The sequence below is a fragment of the Pseudorasbora parva genome, chromosome 9, assembly GCF_024679245.1.
Source record: "Pseudorasbora parva isolate DD20220531a chromosome 9, ASM2467924v1, whole genome shotgun sequence".
Taxonomy (NCBI): Eukaryota; Metazoa; Chordata; class Actinopteri; order Cypriniformes; family Gobionidae; genus Pseudorasbora; species Pseudorasbora parva.
In genome coordinates, this window is record NC_090180.1 from 14,799,994 (window position 1) to 14,818,102 (window position 18,109).

General features: G+C 38.4%; 1 protein-coding gene across 7 annotated transcripts in view; it reads left to right on the top strand.

The window, feature by feature from the left end:
• st3gal3b (ST3 beta-galactoside alpha-2,3-sialyltransferase 3b) overlaps window positions 1–13,796 on the top strand; it is a 69,978-nt gene extending 56,182 nt beyond the window's left edge. For all 7 annotated transcript variants that reach the window (XM_067454034.1, XM_067454033.1, XM_067454036.1 and 4 more), the window contains 3 exons: window positions 2,972–3,118; window positions 6,978–7,124; window positions 10,770–13,796. In XM_067454034.1, the coding sequence (XP_067310135.1) occupies window positions 2,972–3,118; window positions 6,978–7,124; window positions 10,770–10,859 (384 nt within the window). In that variant the 3' untranslated portion in view covers window positions 10,860–13,796. The remainder of the gene's footprint in view (window positions 1–2,971; window positions 3,119–6,977; window positions 7,125–10,769) is intronic.
• The last annotated feature ends 4,313 nt before the right edge of the window (window positions 13,797–18,109 follow it).

Below are 18,109 nucleotides of genomic sequence, written 5' to 3' on the forward strand. Positions count from 1 at the left end.
GTATATACATAAAATGTCATAATGGTGAAATTTCAGATTTTTCTCTGGTGACATGCACAATTTCTCTTGGCTAGAACCAAGTCACCATCCAAAAAATTTTCAATTTAAATTGAATATACTTAACAATACAGAGGAAAACATCTCCAGCTATATCTGGTTCACCATGGCTTGTCATAGAAAATACCTAGAGGAAAACATGGCAGCTTATTTTTGCATTTTAAATGCTGTAATTAAAGTTTAGGCTCTGCTCTCCTGGTTTGTCAATGCTAATATTTTTCCAGTTTACAAAAAACCCTCTGCTAGTTTTCCTGGGAAGATTTTTCTCACCGCACATCTGCAGTCAGGAAAAGGTTTTCCCAGCCACTGCTGAACGTTCCCCCTGACCTCTCGTTTCCAGCGGCTGACAGAGGGAGAGGTCGGCGATGTGGCCTGTGATTTTTATGGAGTGATTTAACACTCGGCGGCCAAGCTGGAAGCTTGTTAAGGGCGTGCTGGAGCTGCGTTCGGGAATTGAGAGGCCTCTCTCACCTGCTGCTTTATTGGATAGATCAGTTACAGGGGCCGTCCTGTTTGACGAGAGTGTGGCGGTTGTTAAAGTTCTTCCACTGCAGACGACTTGTGGTTTTGTGGGTTTGGAGAAGTGATCAATCAGTGTATCTCACTCACTTTTTCTTTTTCTTCACTCCTGGCTGTGATTCCCTGGAATGCCGATGAGAGGTCTGGAGTAAAGCCAGGCGGAACCAATGTAGATGATGTCAACAATGGAGCTATGTTTAGAATGACCTTGCCTAACTTTGGTGGTATCGTAATGCAAACCAGAATCATGCTGGTGCAGAATCAGCAGTTGTCAATAAGAATATGTCTTACATTCCACAATAATGCTAAATAATTCCTTATTCCTTATTTAACTGGCATGTGGGAGACATGGCCTAGTAGCCTCTAACATTTTGTCACTTCTAATCTCTCCTGTAAATGAAAGTCCCACAAATTAAATCAAAATTGAGATGAAATTTATCTACACTACATTTATGCATTTTGGCAGACACATTTTAATATACTTTAAATGTATAAAATTATTAATTTCTTTGGAAAAAAATAAAAAAATTATACTGACCCCAAACTGAATGGTAGTGTTCGTGTGTATATTTATATATTTCTCATTTTTATGGCCATGCTCTACTGTTTGAGCTACAGAAAAGCTATTCCTGGTTTATATAAAGGCTTACATCATTCACTTCTTCATTAAGTGCTACAATCTTCTTTTTAACCTGTTTAACTAGTCTGGCTCTAGACTAACTCCTGGGTTGGGCTTTTTCCGATGCTTTGATTTATTTTCAGGTGATATTTTCCAGTACTGTTTCTATACAGATATACTGAGTACGGAATTATAAGTACCCGTATTTGTATTTTTTTTGTACAGATGAGCACTTTTACTCATTGCTATATTATGTGAAATGTTAAACTCTTGTGAAATCTATTGAGTTTTGTTTTTAAAATTTAGCTGTGACAAAAGCATCGTTTATTTGTCTTCAAGCCACTGTATGTCTAGTAAACATTTAGTGTTTTATTGTCCCACTGAACACGAGTGTTTGCCTGACGCGTTTAATAACTGCTTATAAAAGTCACGGTCCTCAACACGCCTGGCTGAGAACATTAGTGCTTGCAGACTTTAGTACTTGATATCTAATGAATATATGAATAGACACGCAGATCAATACAGTGTTCAGTTTTGTTTGAAATTATTTTGAGTAAGTTGTACCTAAGCTTCTGTAGACACCTCAATGATTTTGGTGAAAGATTGATCCTAGTCTTAATGTCATTATGTACCGTTTACCCTGGAGTATTCTCATTTTTTCCATGGCAACTTGGTTATGCAAGTCATATATAACTGTCCTGCGAGAAGGAAACTATCTTACCATATCTACGAGATGCCCGATCCAGTGGAAGGAATGTCAAAGCTTACAGAGATGTCCTCACTTGTGCTAAGTGATTTTAAAAGAATCAATCAGGGACTTCCTGTTTTATTTTTGCTTCAAACTACCTATCACTCTTACACCAAACACTACTGGCGTCGGATGCCAGCGCATTTCCCATGTGTTTACTCGTACTCCGTTTCAGATACTGTTACATTCTCGATCGAGGCATACTTCATCAGCTTGGCAAGAGTATATACCTTTTGCTGGATGTCGGTGGTTTCTTAGATATCCACTCGTTCTGAATTTATGATCTTATTGTTGTTGAGTTTTTCCCTGTTTACACCTGCTTGTGGTTTCAGCATTCCCAAGAATTTCTGCTTCTGTTCTTCAAAACCGTGCTGTTGACAGAAGAGATGATGTTTTCTTGCCATGGCTTGTTGTGGGTGTGGGGGCCTCCAAAACTGCTTCAAAGCTGTTCATTCGGCTCAATAGCTTCTCCTATTGTTGAGCTATATCAAAGGCAGTCTGCTTATTTGAACAGGTGACTCCCATTAAGTCCGATGACCTGGCTGGCTGTTTGCCAGCAGTGCTGCCGTGGCTTCGCAGAGCTCGTCTAGTCAGGACGCTAATACCTGATGATCTCAGTGCCAGGTCGCCGATTGAATAATTGCTGAGCTATGGCACTCCACAGGTCTCCTGAGTAATTGTTATGGGAGAAGCTGGGGGCCGTTGATCCCAGAACACTCGTGGAGGTCAGGATTTCATTTGTCCACTTCCTGTGGGCTCGTCCGACCTGGGCGGCTTGCTTCACTTTTAATGAAAACCGTCTACGCATAAGCCATCAGTATGCAGTGATGGCACCTTATAGGCTTTGTACCTGAACTCATGATTATGGAAGAGATTTTCTCACTTTTGCTGTAAGATGAAACAAAAATGTTTCATACATTTTTCATGATGCATTTGGTGATCAAACTTGAATGTGAGGTCCCATTTGCCCATATCATAATTCCTCTCTCTTTCTGTAATTTTTTTTTCTTTCTTTTTTTCTTCTTTAGCAAGGTACAGAGGGCTTCTGGAAGTCTGTAGCGCACTATGTGCCCCGGGAACCTTCTGAGATACGGATCCTCAACCCTTACTTCATACAAGAGGCTGCCTTCCAGTTTATTGGCCTTCCACAGAACAATTACCTCATGGGTAAAGGGGTAAGCAACACGCTCATTAAGTTTTGGTACTTTTCATAACATTGTTTACATTAAACACATTGAAGTGCAAGAGAATTTGACTCCGCTAAAAACCGGTAGCTCTTCGAAAGGACTGCAGTTGGACTGCTCTAGTTTATTGAACCAAAATGGCAGGCAATGCTTTTAGTCAGTCTTATGTTAATAGGGGTCACAGGAAGCCTTAGACACGTGTTTCCTCAATTAGCCTGTAATTATCATAAAGATCACCATAGGTCAAAGGCACTTTGACTAATCCAATGGGTAGGGAGAGCTAATGCCATTTATTTTGTCCAAACCTGGACAAAGCTGTATTTAAAACCTTGTTATCCAGTGCCTAACAATAAAAATATTAAAATAATGCAGCAGGAATACTGTTAAGTTACATAAATAAATAAATAAACATCAGTATGAATCACAATTGAGGTTGCAAACTGAATGAAGATTTGCTTTTTAAATTTTAAATTCTACCTTGCTATCAGATAATGTCAGAAATGTCAGAAATATACATTTGCATTTGGTTTATATATTTCAAAATTTTTAATAAAGTAATGTTTGTCAGCCAGGTTGGAAGATCACTTCATTTTTTGTTAAATGTCTTTAAATTTCGTTAAATTAAAATTCAATTTAGATTTTAAAACTTTATGGTCCACTATATAAAATCTATATAGTGGTTGTGAGCGCACTTTTTTTGAGTAGTTTCTTTCAGTCAAACTGATTTATTGTAAATCTGTCCAATTTGGGGGGTGGAAAATCCTTATCCAATAATCACAAACTGGTCATTTTATTGAAATTCAACGATTCAATGGGGTGGGAAACTTGTATATAATTTAACATGCTAAATTCTACTATTAAAATGTATCATGAATGCTGTGGCCACGCTTAGATCACCCCACCCCATTAGCAAACACATTTTATCCAGACATGGGTTTTGGTTGTGCAGTAGCCCATGGGGAGGACTGAGAATCGGCAGTGTCAAACAAGAAGTGTGTGAGACATGCCTCAGACCTCAAACATGGGCTGCAACAAAGAGTACCTGGCTACTCGCTTTCCTTTCAGTCTGAGGAAATTGGACTTGAGAAGGTAGATAAATGCCACTAGCATGAGAGCTTGATGATGCTCTCAGCCATCTCATCATGGCAGTACAGACAATGGTCTGTGTGAGAGCTTGGCCACCTCCTGAAAACTCAAACCTGCTCTCAATGCTGGAACATGTGCAGTGCACGTGAAGCAGAGCCCAGGCCCCTAAGGTTTGTGTAGGTAGGGGGGCAGCGCAGAAGGGAAGCTGTCCCATACGGTACTGATCAAGGTGGGATACATTTTGACCCAGCCTCCCCCTTTTGAGCACTCCAAACACCCACCTGCTTAAGGCTGCATACACTGACACAATCTTAATACTAATCGTGTGTGTGTGTGTGTGTGTGTGTGTGTGTGTGTGTGTGTGTGTGTGTGTGTGTGTGTGTGTGTGTGTGTGTGTGTGTGTGTGTGTGTGTGTGTGTGTGTGTGTGTGTGTGTGTGTGTGTGTGTGTGTGTGTGAGTGAACCAGACCCCAGGCCACTGTAAGCTAATGATTTAGAATGGTTCACTTCCCCAGGGAAATGAGGAAGTGAAGGTCTGCCTCCTGAAATTGGTGCGTCAGGGGTGGGGGTCTGTTTAAGCAAATTGTTAATCACACGCAGCTCAAGATGAGTTAACAACCGCAGACCAGAACTAAGCCAGAACTCCTCCTGGCACAACCGCATCTAGATCTTGAGGTAGAGCTGGAGCAGAGCAGACCACAGACAGTGATGTTAAATAGATTAAAATGCAACACAGCAAACAGTTATTCTGCTTATCTACCCACACACCCCACATAAATGTCCAGTCAGTTTGTCAAATTTTAATTCAGTAAATATTGTGATTGATCCAAATTATTTGTTAGACTGATTCATACTGATACCTTGTGCGTTTTTTTTGTTTTGTTTTTTTAACTGATTCATTAAAAGAACCTGCTCGGAGTCATTTGTTCATGGATCTGATTACAGGGTCACACTGAATATTTGTTTTTGCATGCTAAAGCTTAAAGGGTTAGTTCCCCCAAAAATGAAAATTGTCATTGATTACTCACTCTCATGTCACATCCAAAGATGTGAAATGTAAAACCTTTGTTCATCTTCAAAACACAAATTAAGATATTTTTAATTAAATCATAGACATTTAATTACCACTTTCAAGGCACAGAAAGGTAGTAAAGGCATCGCTAAAATAGTCCATGTGACGACAGTGTTTCAACATTAAATGAAAAAATGAAAACATTTCCAAAAATGAAACTGTTTATCTGCTTACCCCCAGGGCATCCAAGATGTAGGTGTGTTTGTTTCTTCAGTAGAACACAAATTAAGATTTTTTTTTTTTAACTCCAACCATTGCTCGTATAATGCATGTCAATGGGGTATATTTCTATGAGAGCCACTATGAGAGTAAAAAACCCACAGACATACGACTCCATATTAAACTCTGAAGCTCATGGCGACACATTGATGTCTTAAGACACGAAACGATTGGTACACGAACCAAACAGTATTTATATAATTTTTAATACCTCAAATACAACACTGTACATTAGCCTTTCCCCCGCCATCACTGCCTGTGAGGTCAAATTACACAATATAGCGTCTCATTGAGATGCGCTGTATCTTGTACATTTGACTACACTTGCCGGAAGAAAGTGTGGTCACGGCGTTTGTATAGTGTGTTGTAATCGAGGTAAAAAAATCTTTAAATAGTGTTCTGTTTCTCACATAAACCGATTGTTTCATGTCTAATTGACATGCATTATACGAGCTACAGTTGGAGTTAAAAATCTTCATTTGTGTTCTACTTAAGAAACAAACACACCTACATCTTGGATGCCCTGCGGGTAAGCAGATAAACATTTTCATTTTTGGGTGAACTATCCCTTTAATGTTATGAAGCGAAAATAATACTTCATGTGCGCGAAAACAAACAAAAATAAAGACTTTAATTTTTTTTTATGTCTGTTTCAATCTCCTACGCTGTTGATATAGTATATACAGTGCAGCGCTTGCGAGTTACGTCAGAGCTATGCCAGAACGCCGGCTTACCATTGGCTGATGCTGTTCACGTGAGCAACACAACTCGTGTGTGTGTGTGTGTGTGTGTGATGCTGATGCAGGAGCTGGCCAGCATAAACTGTGTAGAAGACTGACACAGACGAGATAAAATTGTTGAATAAAGTCGTTATTTTTATTTATTTATTTAAATAAAAAATTTAATTTTAATTTAAAATTTATTTAAATTAAAAAAATTAATTTGATTTATTTTTTGCGCACAAACCGTATTCTCGATGTGAACCATTTTAGTCACCTGGACTATTTCAACAATGGTTTTACTACCTTTCTGTGTCCTTTTGGGGGTGAACTAACCCTTTAAAGCTAAGACAAGGCAATTGAAATAGTCATATATTTGCGGTAATACAACCTCATCACATTTAATTCAGACTGCAAACTCACAAATTGCAATAACATTTTATTAAAATAAAATATTTATGTCGATTTGATTGGGATGCCAGACATTTTAATATAGTGCTTTATAGTGTGAAAGGACTTAATTTACTATTAACATGCAATAAGTATTTTCTTGTTTCTTATCTGGTCTAAAATCATGTGAATCAATGTTTTGTCATTATGATTCCAAAACTAGCACAAAATATTGTATTGTGCTTGAGGTTACAGTAAAATCTTGGTTTTATCTTTACTCGAGGTCCAGAGAGCATGCTTAGAAGCTTTTTAAAAATGTTTCCACCAAGTACTGTGTCAATTTAATCTTGCGTTCTTTTCTATAGAACATTCCCACGTTGGGCACCGTCGCCATAACGATGGCCCTTCATAACTGCGATGAGGTCGCTGTTGCTGGATTTGGCTATGACATGAACACCCCTCATGCACCCTTGCACTACTACGAAACAGTCAAAATGTCTGCCATAAAAGAGGTAACAGTTTTACTTGTTTGTTTGTCAAACTTCTAACTTCTAAAATGAAACATTTCAAACAGTACTGTGGATTTGTTCTTTTTTAGGACGAGGTGTTTTAATGCATAGACAAAACATTTTGTACATCAAATAACTGTGATCTCCATTCTCAGACCATTGTTTGATCAATGTCTGTTTTTCTGTTCACTTTATGGAAAATTACAATGATTATGTCATTAGCAGAATGTCCTGGGCTACTTGCTGTCCTGTTTTTTCCCCTCAGAGGCTTAGATCAGTCCATATGTAGATATCTTTGTTGTTATGTTTTGTAAATTCCTCTCTGCCCACATTTGCCATGGCTGTAAAAGCACGCTCATAAAACAGAGCTGTTAATGCACAGTTAGCTCCTGACTGCTCTGGCACCCATCCTTGTCAAATCACAGTCAGGTACCATTCATGCAGAACTCACTCGCTTCCTGCTGCCTGTATTCTGTCGGTTTAAGACTTGTGTGCCGTGATGTCAGCTTACTCAAACGGGATTTAAGCTGTTGGCCTTGTATAGCTAGTAGCTCACACATACTGTAACAGTGTAGGGTATTTGTCTTTGTAGGTTTTGACAGGAGTCTTCATCCCAGCTGTGATGTAAGGGATTCATTACTACAGTACTCGACTCTCGGCTTTCAGTGGTAAATGCCAGGATTAGAGTAAAAGGTTGTTTCACCAGCTTGTTGGGAAAAATATGAAACTGACATTAATTCACTTCATAATCCTGTGATAAAATGACTTATAACCCTTATAATGTCTATTAGTGAGTAGTGTAAGACTATTCTATACAAAATATGAGATTGTACAAATATATACAAAAAATTATGAAAAATAACATAAATTACCTTTTTTTATGCTGTTTTCGATCTAAAAAATGCATCACTGGTAAACACAAAGTCCAAATGCCATTTTTGTGAACATCCGATCAGATTTAGCAAATGTGACCGGCAAAAAATCATTCAAGGATTGGTTCACATCAAAATGAAAATTTCCTGATATTTTATTGCAGCTTTTATTGCAATTGCAACCTACGGGTTGAAGGTCCAAATCAATGAAGTTTCCATGGGCTTCAGAGGCTCTGCGCGATCCTAGCCGAGGAATAGGGTCTTACCTAGCGAAACCATATGTCATTTATGTTGCAGTTGTTGTTTTTTGGCATATGCCTACCAACGCAACGCCGTAGAAGCCATTGCAAATATTCCGGACAATGAAAGAGCGGCTTGGGAAACATAAATCAGATATGAACAGTTGCGTTGAACAACGGGGACAGTTAATAATTTTAGATCAGATTATAATCAGATACACAAATTATCAGATTTGGGCTGACAGTGTGAATGTATTTCAATAACTTAAACAATTCTTACCGACTCCAGATGCAGAGAGCTCTTTCTCTTAAGTATTGAGCCATAAGGAAGAGATTGTTTCAGATCCTCTCCTTCCTAAGGCAGTTCGGCCTGAGGAGACTCTCAACCCAGCATTCATTTTGGCCTGTGCCCTTTTCTCTCTTACGGAGAGTGAAACTTTACGGCTGGATCTGCTGGATTTTTTGTGAATGTGATCCGTCACAAGGGCTGAGCAGCCTGAAGCAGACGTCCCAGAGACTCTTGACGAGATGCTTTTGGCCTGGTATAACGGCCCCAGCAGGCCCAGAACCTCCTGTCAGGGGCAGTTGTGGGGTCCCGCCCGTTCGGACCATGAGCTTCTCACAGGAACCCAAAGCTCTGGTTTCATCCAGCATTACCAGGCCAGTTCCTCTGCTGTGGCGCTCTGCATCTGAAAATCACATTGAAGAAAAAAAGGATATTAAAGGAAAGCCGGAGAGGATGGTTTTCACAGGAGTCAATACAGCGCCAGTTCTCTGATCCCAGAACACGCTCAGTCCCTCTCCTGTGACTCTGAGCTCTGTTATTGTTGTAATAAAAGATAGTAGTAGATGTGAAGTGCTGTGGAACTAAGAATTAATATGACTTTTTTTTCATGATTAATACTGACCTTTGCTGACCCGCAAATCTGTTGAGAGAACAAAAAACAATGCTGGCCAACATTTAGGAACAGTTTCCATCTGCTCTTTTCTGGTGTCTTTTTTGTAACACTTTAGTTTAGGGTCCAGTTCTCACTATTAACTAGTTGTTTATTAGCATGCATATTACTAAAATATTAGCTATTTATTGTACTTTATAATGCCAATATTAATGCATTATTCTGATAGTCTACATCCCTTTATCCTACCCAATACCTAAACTGATTAGGAGGCAAATGTTGTAGTTAATATTTAGTTAATAGTGAGAATTGGATTTGTGTGATATACAGCTGTATGGAGGATCTACATGTTTGGATTTTATAGAAATAACCCAAAGTAAAATTCTAAAATGTTTTTGGGCCAGTGATAATAGGGACAAAAGACACTCTGACAGGATACAAGCGATATTTTTTTCCAAGTCTCTATTCCAGAGCATGAAATTATTTAAACAATGTGTTACTCTCAGCCAGGGGCATAAGTTGAGGGGACGGGACCCACCCCATCTGAGGGCTGTCCCGCCTTAAAAATATAATTTAAAAAACACATTGTGGTTTTTAAATTATATTTAAAAACCACAATGTGATTTTCTCTTTAATACAGAAGATGCTGAGTTATTAATCAATTAGCTATGACAACAACAACAAAAAAAGGATTTTTCTGTTAGTCTGATATGTTAGCGATTATTATTTGGTAGCTTGTTGTAAGTCACCCACTACAACTAATAAGCCTATGTGTAAACTGATATTAGAATACTATTGTAGATCTACAGTTGCATTGTATTTTGATGTTGGCCAAATAAAATGACATTGAAAAGAAAAACGAACATAAGATAATTTTTCAGTGCACCAAAAAGTACAATTTTGTACAAAAAGTACATTCTATGTGTCCCTTCAAAAATTGTAAATTACAAATGATTTCAGTTTATTGTTGTGTGGATTTAGTTCACAGTATTATAGTGAATGACGACAAACGAATGGCAAATTTTTTTTTTATGATATCACAATTTCTACCAGGCCATATAAGAACAATATTCAATTAATTATACCACTTTATACACACTATCAAGGCAATTTTTAAAAAAATACATTGGTGACTAACTTGTACCATCTTATTTGTACGTTTTTTTTTACCTACGTTTTTATTTATTTATTATTATTACAAAAAATCATGTGTTTTTGTAACAATTCATTAAAAAATGTGACTTAATGAGAAAACAACTACCTATTTTGTGAAATCAGAATGGCACATTTTACTGGAGTGGAGCTTAGCGAAAAATCAGTTTGCAAACTACAAGAAAAAACTATGGTGATTTAACTGGTTGCTCATTTATGTCAGTTTAATCAGTTATTTATCCCATCAGTCACAGACAAGATATCCACAAGTGGTCATGCCTGAATTGTCTCATAAAAGTGAAGCAAACTGTGACTGATTATGTTGTGATATGCCTCTTCGTATTTGAATGGATCCTTCGTGACCAATTTATGTTGCTCTATTCACCAAATTTAATGTCAATGGTCAAAATCTCTGCTTCTGTTGGTATAAGAGCAAGCGTCGACTACATTCACTAAGAAATGACACACTGCTGTTTGTTTCCCCCACAGTCATGGACTCACAACATCTCAAAGGAAAAGGAGTTTCTCCGCAAGTTGGTAAAGGCCAACATCATCACAGACTTAACCAATGGGATTTGAACCTCCCAAGGTGGGTGCCTTTCTTGAAGGACTTGAAAGCACAGAGTCCTGGAAAATCCTGGACCAGACAACACTGAAGAGCGTGATTTCAGAGGTGGGAGCGATGGCTCAGTTAAGATGCACATGTGCCTTCTTACCGACAGGCTTCCTCTGAGCAGGACGTTTAAGGGTTCTTCAATGTCTCAGAAGACAATCCTTGTTGGAGTACTAATAGAAGCTATCAGAGACTTTGAGAGGACCAACACAATGCGCTTGGAGAACGAGTCGCAACATTAACTGATTGTGCCAAATGTACCTCTATTGGAGGAGATGCCTCTCCTCTCCTGCCTGAATGTATTAACGTGTGTAAATATCAAAGATTTTTACAGTGCAGTTTAATGCTACGGCCCCTGCCTTCACACGTGATTCTCCGTCCAGGGCACCAGTGCATATCCTGCCACAGTGTGTGGAAGGGCAGAGGCAGGTCTTTGATTCAGCCCTTCTTCTGAGCACAGGAGGCTCTTTATCTCCTGAATGTGAGCTTATTGTGTTACAGCTTCTTTTGTTGAGGAAAGGAGCTCAATCTCAAAGTTATTTATTTTGGTGAACAGATGAAGGCTTTTTTTTTGTAAGTCACTTTTCCAAAAATGATGTGTTATAAATACTACAGTTTACTGAAGATGGGAGTCTGAGGACCTATTAGGCATGCACAGATACAACTTTTTCCCCCCAATTCTAATACCTCATTAACTTCCTAAAAACACACTACTTCATTATAAATAAATTTAAAAAAAAAAGAAAACATTCTATGCTTCTGTTCAAAAGTTTGGGGTCTGGCTCTTTTTTTTTTTTTTTTTTTTAGCAAGGATGCGTGATATTGATCAAAAATGACAGTCAAATTTACATCGTTAAATCATTTTATTGTAACATTAATTCCATTGTTACATTTGGTAATTCTTTTTCGCAATATTACTGTTTTATTGTATTTTTGATCAAATCAATGCAGTCTTGGTTAGCATAAGAGACTACTTTAAAAACATTTTATTGACCTCAAACATCCAGTGTTCTAATCTAACAAACACCCAGTAGCAAGAACCATACATTTCAGCAAAATGCAGTTATTTTAAATGTCCCGTTCTTCGCGATCTCTTCTTTCAAACTTTAGTTAGTGAAATGTTGCTGTTAGAGCATAAATAATACCTGTAAAATTATAAAGCTCAAAGTTCAATGCCAAGCGAGATATATTATTTAACATAAGTTCCCTTTTAAAGCCTACAGCGAACGGCCTGGACTACACCCCTGCACTTCCTTGCAGGAATGATGTCACTAGAACCGTTTGTTGACTAACCCTCCGCTCACAAGAACACGCAAAAAAGGGGGCGCGGTCTTGTTGATTTCCCACGTGGAGAAGAGCGTGCATTCAGCGCTTGCATCTCCCCGTTATGGTAAGAGGCGGGACCTTTCCGGGCAAAGTGCGCTAAGCTGCTGTCCAATCACAACACGGGAAGCGCTGGCCCAATCAGAACTCGTTACGTGTTTCTGAAGGAGGGACTTCATAGAACAAGGAAATCCTCAGGCCGTTTTTAGGACAGAGGAAACAGCGCTGTACAGATAAGTAAATTGTGTGAAAAATACTGTTTTTTTACATGCGAAACATGAACTCATGTTATATTTCACACTGTAAACATAATCAAAGCTTCGAGAAAACGCGAAGAACGGGACCTTTAAACAAAAACACAGACCTTTATTACAGATTATGATTTACAGATTATGTATGATAACAGAACACTGGGACATCTCAGAGTTGAATAATGGATTTAACTTAAATGTAATGACTAAAATATCCATCTGTTCTATACATAAGCTATTGAATGGCTTTAAATGATTTGAAATATTTAGCAAGAAAACTCACATTAAAGGGATAGTTGACACAAAAATGAAAATTGTCATCATTTACTCACCCTCAAATTGTTGTTCCACACCTGCATGAGTTTCTTTCTTCTGCTCAACACAAAAGCAGATATTTTGAAGAATGTTTGAAACCAAGCAGAGACCAACCATTCACTTCCAAAGTAGGGAAAAAACACTATGGTAGTGAATGGTTGCTCTCTGCTTTGATACAAACATTCTTCAAAATATCTTCTTTTGTGTTCAGCAGAAGACAAAAACTCATGCAGGTGTGGAACAACTTGAGGGTGAGTGAATGATGACAGAATTTTCCTTTTTGTGTGAACGGTCCCTTTTAAATAGGTTTTGTCCTAACGGTAACAACCATGTGTAGCACACAGTATCGGATTTGGATCGATATCTAATCTGACAAAAAAATCTATCATTGCAGATACAATTTAGATCAGGGCGTCACTAGTTCAAACAGACCTCAAAATCATTATGGTACACTTTCTGCCGGTTTCAAAAGGCAGCCGTTTCAGACCATTATGAAAATATGTTTTACGATAAGCAAAGTCATGCATATTTACAAAAGAGATTTAAGTTTGTTTCATACGTCTTTAATGGTATTTGTCATTTTAAGGAGTACGGTACTTGTTTCAGTGTTTTATAGTTTTTGAGCTGTGAGCTTTCTGAGCAAAGCTGCAACATAGGCAGAATACTGGAAGCATACCATTGCACTAGCCATCAGAGTTCATCATGTTACATTACACAGCAGATATGGTCACTACACCTGGTACTCAACTCATCAAGATCCCACAGCAGAAGGGAGTCATCATCTCACCATCCCGACTGTCTGAAACACATTTTAAATGTGAGTTCTCTGCCCTTGTAGAATGGTGCATTTATACTGTGCAGTATGCCACCAATCAGCATTATGATGATGATTATTTGGAGTTAGAAGGAAATCCGAAAGTATTATTGATTCTGATATATATATATATAATATAATATAAATATATCTTCAAGTTGTAATAAAATTGTGTTGGGCAGTTTTGGCCCTAAATTGAATTTTGGTGCCTTTGTGTCTCATCTTTATCTTTCTCTTCTTTTTATAAAGATGCACACTATAGTTGAGTCTTAAATTAGCCATGTGGTTCATTTTTTTTTTAACAAACCAAAAGCACACTTTTATCTAAAGCGATTTACAAATCAGAGCAATAGAAGCAATCAAACCAGCAATAAGGTAACAAAAGTGCTGTAACTAGTCCCAGTTAGTCTAGCACAATAGATGTATATAGAATAGCAAATGTTAGTATTAATAAATGAATGGGTCACATGTTGACGGAAAAAGATGTATATTCAGCAAATCAACATTTGAGGATAAAATATATAAAAAAGTAAACAAGTTACTTTAAATTGTAATAATTTTTTAGGTACCATTTTTATAAACTTAATACCTTTGACAACTAGATGCACGCTACAGTATCATGATTTGACCACGGGTGAATCTGCTGGTAGTAGAACCTGATTGTACCTAGAAAAGGCCCTGTCTTCACTGGAAAAACACAGATCTTAAAGTTTCTGTTTACTTAGTCAGTCTACTTTTTATTAATGAACCGTAAGACATGAAACTGTCAATATACCGTGAGGAATAAATATGGTGATGATATTGATATATAATAGAATCAGAACAATCGTGTTCTTTGAATAGTCATGCTGATGAATCACTGCTGTGATCCTGCATTAAGTAGACTTCTTATGATGATGAATTGGGATTTTCCAGGGAGGGAAGTAGATGTCCAGGACTCAACAGAGCATCCTGCACTCAGAATGACCTGCTGTCAAAACCACTGCCAGATCTCCAGTCAACCAGGACATATAGTGCCGTCTAACCTACAGCACTGTTTTCAAAGCTTAGTACTGAAAATAAAAATAAGAAGCTGAAGAGAATCCTTGTTCCAAGCTGCAATTTGTGTTATGTAAGAGACCTGAGAACAATAAATACATGGTGTATAAGCTGTTTGTGTCAAGCTAACACTTTGTGCACAATCTTTTAGCCGTTGTTTGATTTCAGGATAGTTAAAGTATAGTGTGTCAGTCATGTGGGCTACATTTGTGGAGCTTTTATAATGCTTTTTGATAGTGTCATGTACTTACTTTCAACATCTTTCCACAGAAAAAAATCATGCAGGTTTGGTGTGTCATGGGGGTGAGTAAATGACATTTTTTTGACAGAATACTTAAGATGTATTGGAAATATAAAGCTGTCAAATGTAAGGAGTCGTTAAAGATTCACTCCTTGTATCCTATCATGAAAGAGTTGAGGATTTATTCAACTTAGAAATTGCCAAAAACAAAACAAAAATTTGCTGTGCTTTGATTACACCTACACTAAAAAATACTGGGTTAAAAACAACCCAAGTTGGGTTGAAAATGGACAAACCCAGCGAATGATGTTTGCTTAAAACGACCCAATCGCTGGGTTTGTCCATTTTAAACCCAACCTAAATAGTTTTTAACCCAGCATTTTTTAGAGTGTAGATTTGTTTAGATGATCATCCATTGATTCTCTATTCTGATTCATTTTATACTATTAATACTATTACACAATAATATTCTACAATTCCAATGTGCAATGATCTAAGACTAAGAGCTATTTATTTTATTTAGCTGATGATTTTTTTTTTTAAAGTTCATTTTTTGTTTATTGGTGTAATACAATTTTGTATAAAATATACTATTTTTCTATACTAAATATATATTATAATAAATATACTTTTTTTCAGTGTACTTTATAGATTGGTGCAGGAATGACGTCAAAACCTGGAAAACTAATTCTCTAGAGATTTACCAATGAGGTTTGTTTTTTTTGTTTGTTTGTTTTTATGAGTATAATAAGGTCTATGAACTTTTTTCTAAAAAAAAACAAAAAAAAAACAAACATAATGGTTTCTAATAAGTAAATATAAAGTTTGGTGCGTGGATGTGTAGAACAAAACGTTCAACTATCGTTGTTATGTTTACCACAGGCTGTATTTTACTCTTAAATTGAAAAACCCCAGAGGAAAATCTTGAGGAAACCAGTGGCGAATTAGACTTTAAGGTTTTGACTTCACCCCTGCACGACTCTATTGAACTACCCCAGTGCGTTTGAAACTCTTGAGACCAGATTTACTAAACAGTGCAAATTAGCGTGAGAGCGCAATTCCATAAAGGCACCGATGGGAATGGACAGTTCTGTGCGTGATCTACTGACAGACCTGCCCAGATCATTTCCATTATGACCAGCACAATCTACCTGTTGGCGTCGTAAAGCTTCGGTTTTAGATGCGCCTTTTTTGGTCGGTAAATAATGGCACAAACACCAGTACATTGACAAGCGCAAACCTTTGTAAATCATCTTGCATGATTCATTTAAATACTCTCCTCCCATATTTTTGTGCCTGAAAGGGAAACTCCTACAAATGCACATGTAACATGGTCAGCTGCAAAAATAACTCTAAAGAGATGTCTTTTCATTGCAAATGTTAGTTTAAATTTTCAAGTCTTTAGTAAATCCTGACAGCGCTACAAGCTCACTGTTGTTCATTAGTGTAAATAGATACTCCATTTTTATCTTTGGGTGAAATATCCCTTTGAGGCAGGTCTGAATTAGTTATCTGTTAGAATAAATCCCTTTTGTGGGAGACTGAGCTTTGTGACTTTGCAGATCTTATACATATACAAACTGATACATTACAAACTAAAGGAAAAGGAAACCACAGATCAAAACTCATTAAATGGCGTCTTTAAAGGGGGGGTGAAATGCTGTTTCATGCATACTGATCTTTTTACACTGTTAAAGACTTGGAATCCCATACTAAACATAGACAAAGTTTCAAAAGTTAAGGTGGACGTTTGATGGGAGTATTTCTTTGTCAAAAATACTACTTCCGGTTAGTCATAAGTTTCGGCAAGTTTTTTGAGATCATGCGTTCCCATTGACGTTAGTGGGGGCGGAATTTCCTTGTATGGGCCTTACGGACAATTCTACCGGAAGCGCGTGAGAGAGAGCGAGGGAGAGAGCGAAAGCAACAGGCTACGCCCATCAAAGCGCTGGCTTGTAGGCTGCTAAACAGGTGATATAACCAGTAGCTACTGACTTACCCACTGATAGGCCGGCGGTCGATCTGTATTAGCACTTTCCTCACGCGACGGGCGAATCACTTTCCTCACAGAGCGACTCACTTTCCTCACGCGGCAGGCGAATCACTTTCCTCACTGAGCGAATCACTTTCCTCACCGAGCGACTCACTTTCCTCACGCGGCGGGCGAATCACTTTCCTCACTGAGCGAATCACTTTCCTCACAGAGCGAATCACTTTCCTCACAGAGCGAATCACTTTCCTCACTGAGCGAATCACTTTCCTCACTGAGCGAATCACTTTCCTCACAGAGCGAATCACTTTCCTCACAGAGCGAATCACTTTCCTCACAGAGCGAATCACTTTCCTCACAGAGCGACTCACTTTCCTCACAGAGCGAATCACTTTCCTCACGCGGCGGGCGAATCACTTTCCTCACTGAGCGAATCACTTTCCTCACAGAGCGAATCACTTTCCTCACAGAGCGACTCACTTTCCTCACAGAGCGAATCACTTTCCTCACGCGGCGGGCGAATCACTTTCCTCACTGAGCGAATCACTTTCCTCACTGAGCGAATCACTTTCCTCACAGAGCGAATCACTTTCCTCACAGAGCGAATCACTTTCCTCACTGAGCGAATCACTTTCCTCACTGAGCGAATCACTTTCCTCACAGAGCGAATCACTTTCCTCACAGAGCGAATCACTTTCCTCACAGAGCGACTCACTTTCCTCACAGAGCGAATCACTTTCCTCACGCGGCGGGCGAATCACTTTCCTCACTGAGCGAATCACTTTCCTCACAGAGCGAATCACTTTCCTCACAGAGCGACTCACTTTCCTCACAGAGCGAATCACTTTCCTCACGCGGCGGGCGAATCACTTTCCTCACTGAGCGAATCACTTTCCTCACAGAGCGAATCACTTTCCTCACAGAGCGACTCACTTTCCTCACTGCAGCGCGCTGCTGCACACGTCATTATTTAGCTCCACTCACACGACACGCCCCCACCCGCTCGGCTTTTTTCGGAAAGACTCGGAACAGCGCATCTTTCTTATATAATTATAAAAAAAATAAAGACTTTTCGGAGATATGCAGGATGCAATGCTACTCTATAGGTACTCAAGATTGACATGACACTGACTGAAACTGAGTGTTTCACCCCCCCTTTAACAATCCAAATGTGTAAGTTGCTAGTTGATAACTTCTGTTAATTTAAAGTTAGTTATTTGATAATTATTTAAATCTTATTTTCC